The following is a 7237-nucleotide window of genomic DNA, read 5'->3' as shown; positions in this document are numbered from 1 at the left end:
TTAGCAAAGAGCTCTAGAAATGACAAATTGAGAAAAGATACATCAGGATAGGGAATCAACTAGTCCATTACATGATCCCCTTTTTATTTTCCCTTTTTAAGCCTCTCAAGTACTTGCCTTATGCTAGGTCGGTGAAGGGAGTGAGGAAAACCCTTCTGCCTTTAGATGGAATCAACTTTTGCACTCTTCTCCTGATGAGATATCAGTCTCTCTCAAGTCACATTGCACCCATGTATGGGAACCTGTCAAGAATCAATTCGGCTTCCAAATACACATTAGTGGCACTACTGAGGGTTGTGTGGATCAAACTGGGACTGCAACCCCCTAAAGCTGATGGGAGAAAAGGAGAGCAAGCTGGCAATGAGCAGACATGCCACAATTGACTGAACTGTACAATATGGTCAACATTCTTCGAGATTTTGCAATTCCTCATGTAATTTAACTGTGTCTTCATGGGTCATGACTTGTCATTTTGGAATGGTGCTATATCTGCATGCCAGCTGGGGCAGCAGTGTCACTCCAACTGACAACCCACAGTCTGCTCAGAACTTCGAACTGTTCATTGTAGCCCTGAGGCCAATTTCAGTGGTCTGACTGTCAGCACAACTGAAGCTAGTCAAATAAACAAGTCTGAGAATTGGAACTCGGGCCAATGTGTTCTGTAAGTTTCAGCTCAGTGCAGTTACAAGTGGACATGATGAGGAACGCAAGATCTGTTCTGTTTGGGTCCTCTGTGAGAGCCTACGTTTGATACTGAGGTTTGGAGGATTAAGTAGCAGGTTGCATAACCATGGCTTGTATATGGAGAAACTTTCGCCTCCAGCGAGGAGTTGTGACCTTAATAGCGAGTGTTCAGGCCTGAGGTGAGGAAGTGATATTCCTCCAACTTGGAGCTAAGGCAGATAAAAGGTGCAAGGAGTTAATTTTTTTTTGCCATGCCCTCACATGGGACTGAGGCACAGACCAGCCATGCTGGAGCAGGCCTGAATGGCCTCCTGTTCCTCTGGCACGCCATGCACTTAGATTAGATTAGTTATAGTGTGGAAACAGGCCCTTCGGCCCAACAAGTCGACACCGACCCACCGAAGCGCAACCCACCCCCCTCCATTTACCCCTTCACCTAACACTATGGGCAATTTCCCATGGCCAATTCACCTAACCTGCACATTTTTGGACTGTGGGAGGGAAGCAGAGCACCCGGAGGAAACCCATGCAGACACGGGGCGAAGGTGCAAACTCCACACACACAGTCGCCTGAGGTGGGAATTGAACCCGGGTCTCTGGCGCTGTGAGGCAGCAGTGCTAACCACTGTGCCACCGTGCCACCCAAAGAGAAACAAACCGCAGTGGAAAGGAATATTAGCGATTAGATTAGATTCCCTATGGCCCAACCAGTCCACACCGACCCTCTGAAGAGTAGCCCAACCAGACCCATTTCTCTCTCACTAATGCGTCTAACACTATGGGCGATTTAGCATGGCCAATTCACCTGACTTGCGCATCTTTGGACTGTGGGAGGAAACCGGAGCACTTGATTGAATTTTTTGAGGAGGTAATGAAGGTTACCGATGAGGGTAGAGCAGTAGATGTTGTTTGCATGGATTTTAGTCAGGCTTTCAACAAGGTCCCTCCTGGTGGGCTCATCCAGAAGATTAAGATGCATAGGATGCACAGTGATTTGGTCATGTGGATTCAGAATTGGCTTGCCCATAGAAGGCAGAGGGTAATGGTGGATGGGTGTTTTTCAGGCTGGAGGTCCATGATTAGTGGTGTTCTGCAGGGCTCCATACTGGGACCTCTGCTGTTTGTGACGTATATAAATGACCTGGATGAAAATGTAGATGGGTGGCTGACTAAGATTAGATTACTTAGTGTGGAAGCAGGCCCTTCGGCCCAAGTCCACACTGACCCTCCGAAGAGCAACCCACCCAGACCCATTCACCTATGTTTACCCCTTCACCTAACACTGCGGGCAATTTCCCATGGCCAATTCACCTAACCTGCACACCTTTGGACTGTGGGAGGGAAGCGGAGCACCTGGAGGAAGCCCACGCAGACACAGGGAGAATGCGCAAACTCCACACAGACAGTTGTCTGAGGCGGGAATGGAACCCGGGTCTCTGGCGCTGTGAGGCAGCAGTGCTAACCACCGTGCTACCCACCAAGTTAGTGGACGATACAAAGATCGGTGGAGTTGTGGATAGTGTAGAGTGCTGTCAAAGGATACAGTGGGATACAGATCAATTGCAGATACAGGTGGAGAAATGGCTAATGGAGTTTAATCTGGGTAAGTGTGAGGTTCTGTGCTTTGGCAGATCAAATGTTAAGGAAAAGTACACAATTAATGGCAGAACCCTGATTACAGAAGGATCTTGGGGTTCAAGTCCATAGCTCCCTGAGAGTGGTCACACAGGTAGATGGGGGTAAAAAGGCGGATGGTGTGCTTGCCTTTATTGGTCGGGGAATTGAGTTCAAGAGTCAGGATATCATGTTGCGGTTTTCTAAGACTTTGGTTAGGCCACAGCTGTAGTACTACATTCAATTCTGGTCTCCACATAACAGGAGGGATGTGGAGGCTCTGGAGAGGGTGCGTAAGAGGTTTACCAGAATGCAGCCTGAATTAGAGGGTATCAGCTCTAAGGAGAGGCTAGAAAAACTCTTCTCTGGAGCAGCAGAGGAGATACTTAATAGAAGTTTATAAAATTATGGGATGCATAGATAGGGTGGATGGTCAGAATCTTTTTCCTGCAGTTAGATTAGATTAAATTAGATTCCCTACCCACCCAGACCCATTCCCCTAAGTTTAACCCTGACTAATCCACCTATCACTATGGGCAATTTAGAATGGCCACTTCAGCTAACCTGCACATCTTTGGAATGTGGGAGGAAACCCACGCAGACACTGGGAGAATGTGCAAACTCCACACAGACAGTTGCCCGAGGCTGGAATCAAACCCGGGTCCCTGGCGCTGTGAGTCACCGTGCCGCCATTTAAAATGTCTAATACCAGGGGGAATGCGGTTAAGGTGAGAGGGGCATTTTGTTTTTTTACACAGTGGTAGGGGTCTGGAATGCGCTGCCAGGGGTAGGGGTGGAGGCAGATGCAATCGGAGTGTTTAAGGGGCTTTCAGATAAGCACATGAATATGCAAGAAATGGAGGGATATGGACCAAGGACAGGCAGGGACTAGATTAATTTGGTGTCATGGTCAGCACAACGCTGTGGGCCGAAGGGCCTGTTCCTGTGCTGTACTGTTTTATTCTCTCTGTCTCTGTCTCTGTCTCTGTCTCTGTCTCTGTCTCTCTCCACTGTTGGAATATTGCGGGCGATTCTGGTCTCCTTCCTATCGGAAACTTGAAAGGGTTGTTGCCAGGGTTGTTGGAGGATTTGAGCTACAGGGAGAGGCTGAACAGGCTGAGGCTGTTTTCCCTGGAGCATCGGAGGCTGAGGGGTGACCTTTATTGAGGTTTATAAAATCATGAGGGGCATGAATGGGAAAAATAGACAAAAGGTCTTTTCCCTGGGGTGGGGGAGTCCAGACCTAGAGGGCATAGGTTTAGGGTGAGAGGGAAAAGATATAAAAGAGACCCAAGGGTCAACTTTTTCACAGAGGGTGGTACGTGTATGGAATGAGCTTCCAGAGGAAGTGGTGGAGGCTGGTACAATTGTAACATTTAAAAGGCATCTGGATGGGTATATGAATATGAAAGGTTTGGAGGGATATGGGCCGGGTGCTGGCAGGTGGGACTAGATTGGGTTGGGATATCTGGTCGGCATGGACTGGTTGCACTGAATGGGTCTGTTCCGTGCTGTACATCTCTGACTTCATTATCCAATACTCTGAGTCAGATCAGGTGTAAATCTGCCCCTTTGGTTCACCCCCCCCCCCCCCGCCAGTTAATGTGGAAGTTAGGGTTGGCCGAGCGATTGAAATTGTGTGGGATCTGGGACGTGCTGCCTGAGAGTGTGGTGGAGAATCTGAGGGAATTGGATCATCATCAGAAAAGGGAGAACTGGGAGAAGGTTGGGCGAGTGGTACTGGGTGAATTGCTGCTGAGGAGGGCCAGTACAGATACAACAGTGGGCTGAATGGCCTCGTCAGTGCATTGACCCTCTCTCTCTCTCTCCTCTCTCTGTCCCAGAGACGGGTTTGTCGACTGTAAAAAGGTCATGAACCTGAGGATGGAGCTGACAGCAGGTGGTTCCTGTGCAGGGTTCACCAGTGAGGAGAAAGGTCAGTAACTGTACTCTCACTCTCTGGATCTCTGCTGGTCTCTGTCTCCCCCTGGGTCTCTGCCGCTCTCTTTCTGTGTCTGTGCGTATCTCTTTCTCGCTGTGTCTCTGAGTGTTTCACACAAACGATGCCCTTCTGTAACACAGTGATGGTAATAATGTTGGAAATGTAGCAGCTGATTTGTGCACAGCAAGCTCCCACAAGCAGCTGAGTCTATCCTCTGACATTGCAGCACTCCCACAGCCCCGTCCCTGTGGCTGTGCTCTGGTATCTGAGCGAGTACCTGATAATGCAGCACTCCCCCAGCCCCGTCCCTGTGGCTGTGCTGTGGTGTCTGAGAGAGTACCTGATAATGCAGCAATCCCCCAGCCCCATCCCTGGGGCTGTGCTGTGGTATCTGAGCGAGTACCTGATAATGCAGCACTCCCCCAGCCCCATCCCTGGGGCTGTGCTGTGGTATCTGAGCGAATACCTGATAATGCAGTACTCCCCCAGCCCCATCCCTGTGGCTGTGCTCTGGTATCTGAGCGAGTACCCGACAATGCAGAACTGTCCCAGACCCGTCCCTGTGGCTGTGCTGTGGTATCTGAGTGAGTACCTGACTCGATAGCTCCCAGGGGCTGGTGCTGTTTGCCTGAGGGAGGGTAAAAGTGCTGCAACCTCCCACTGCTCCATTCTCGTCATCTTTGATTGTCAAGTCCAAAATGTGATGGTCACGTGGTGGAATAGCCAGTAACCACCATGCTGTGGGCCCCAGCTCTGTCTCTGTCACAGGGTGAGACTGGACGGTGGGGAAAACAATGTAACGAGGTGTGAGGGAATGAGGTGTGACTGAGCCACAGAATGAGTGTTTCCTGCCTTTGTCTTTCCTAGACCCGGAGGAATTCCTCAATGTCATCATGCAGCACGTGCTTGGCCTGGAGCCATTACTCAAACTCAGGTTAGTCACTGTCCGTGCAATCCAAACCTCGTCCTAGACCGGCTCTATTACCCACTCGCACGCACCCTCATCGCGTGCTCTCTCTCGCTGCGTACAAACTTGTGCGCGCGCTCTCTCTCTCTCTCTCTCTCCGTTATCTCGCACACTCTCTCTTACTGTCTCCCGCACCCTGTCTCATAGAACATAGAACAATACAGCACAGAACAGGCCCTTCGGCACACGATGTTGTGCCGAACATTTGTCCTATTAAGCACCCATCCATGTACTATCCAATTGCCACTTAAACTTAAAGTTTGCATGCTCTCTCTCACTGTTTCGAGCGCTCTCTCGCTGTCTTGCGTGCACTCTCGCTCGCAGTCTTGCATGCTCTCTCTCTCTGTCTCTCTCTCTCTGTCTCTCTCTCTCTGTCTCTCTCTCTCTGTCTCTCTCTGTCTCTCTCTGTCTCTCTCTGTCTCTCTCTGTCTCTCACTGTCTCACTGTGTGTTGTGTGTATCTCTCCCCTCATCACCCTCTCTCTCTCTCCATCACTCTCTTTCTCTGACTAATCCCTCACCTAATTTATTTTGAGGGGGAAAGGGTTGAGATATTGGCGGTTGGGAGAGGGGATGAGGAATTGACACCCGCAGAGCAAAGAGCATTCCCAGTATCACCGTGGTTACACTGGCAAATGCAGAGGTCCACCCTGGTTGCCAAGTGGCCAGGACCCATTAGGCCACGCTCTGGGATTGTCTGTTTGTGTTCCTCTGAGTAAGCTGGGGATTGGAGCTCCGAGGTAACCATGGCAGCTCTCTGGATATACGGCGGCAAGAGTTTACACTTCACTCCCACTGAGGGGGCATCGCTCACAAACAACATTCCCTCAAACATTCTTCTCCAAGTTGGACAGTTTGTTTCAGTGCTCAGCCCCTTCAAGTTCTTTTTAGAGCGTGTGACCTGTCCCACACAGCTGCTGGTTTGGTGTCAGCCGCACGATCTGCACCCAGCTCTCATTCCCCAGGAATAGCTGGTGGTACAGTTTATATCTGAAAGGGTTAACTGTCATTGTCAGAGAGGCTGTACCCATCAGGACCTACCCTGGGGGGAGGGGGCATCAAAATGTGTCGCGCTGGAAAAGCACAGCCAGTCAGGCAGCATCCGAGGAGCAGGAGAGTCAACGTTTTGTGTGTAAGCTCTTCAGGAACATTCCTGATGTAGGGCTTATGCCCGGAATGTCGACTCTCCTGCTCCTCAGACCGGCTGTGCTTTTCCAGTGCTTGCATTTTGACTTTGATCTCCAGCATCTGCAGCCAAACCTTTCTCCTGATTCTGGGAGGTGCTGACCAGTGATGCTGTGGGTGCTTTGAGTTTCTGTAATGGACAGGAATACCTCTTAAATTCAGACTGAGGTCTTACAAAAGACTCCGATGTACCTCAGGTGTAACATGTTTAAACAGACCACAACGTCAAAGTTTTTATCAAGGCTGAGCATCTCCCCAGGCATCGTAACTCGGACTGAGCCCCCGATGCAGGATCTCGGATGGTTCTATTGGGCACCATCACGGTATGCAGTATCCTGGCAGTAATGCCATCTGAAAACGTGGCAAGGGGGAGCTGCCTTCCTGGACCACTGCAGTCCACCAGCTGTGGGTTGACCCACAGTGCCACTGGGGCGGGAATGCCAGGATTTTGACCCAGTGATAGTGTAGGAACGGGGATGTGTTTCCAAGTCAGGGTGGAGGGGAATTTGCAGGGGGTTAGTGTTGCTATGTATCTGCTGCCCTTGTCCATCGGGGTGGAAGTGGCCAGGGGTTTGGAAGGTGCTGCCTGAGGGCCTTGATGGGTTTGTTGACGGTGCCAGCTGAGGTGTGTAACAGCCTGCCCCGTTACTGTGCGTGTGGAGACCCTAATGGCTCTGCTTGTGTCTCCCAGGTCAGCAGGCCACAAGGAGCAGGAGTGTTACTGCCATCAGATCTTCATCGACCAGGATGATGACCTGACCGTTCCCACAGTACAGCAACTGGTGGAGCATTCCTTCCACAGTAACCAGCTCAAACTGGCTGAGGTGAGTGGGCAAAGAGGCTCTG

The 7237-nt window shown here is 50.6% G+C and overlaps 1 protein-coding gene across 1 annotated transcript; it reads left to right on the top strand.

Moving 5' to 3' along the window:
- Positions 1-4142: 4142 nt before the first annotated feature.
- On the top strand, positions 4143-7215 carry LOC122546155 (ubiquitin carboxyl-terminal hydrolase CYLD-like; the record flags this gene model as incomplete). Its single annotated transcript, XM_043684967.1, has 3 exons — positions 4143-4234; positions 5108-5174; positions 7083-7215. Coding segments are annotated over exons 1-3 (264 nt in total), but the record flags the coding sequence as incomplete, so codon positions are not given.
- Between the last annotated feature and the right edge of the window lie 22 nt (positions 7216-7237).

The sequence above is a fragment of the Chiloscyllium plagiosum genome, unplaced genomic scaffold (assembly GCF_004010195.1).
Source record: "Chiloscyllium plagiosum isolate BGI_BamShark_2017 unplaced genomic scaffold, ASM401019v2 scaf_14973, whole genome shotgun sequence".
Classification (NCBI taxonomy): Eukaryota; Metazoa; Chordata; class Chondrichthyes; order Orectolobiformes; family Hemiscylliidae; genus Chiloscyllium; species Chiloscyllium plagiosum.
This window is presented reverse-complemented; position numbering and strand designations above follow the sequence as displayed.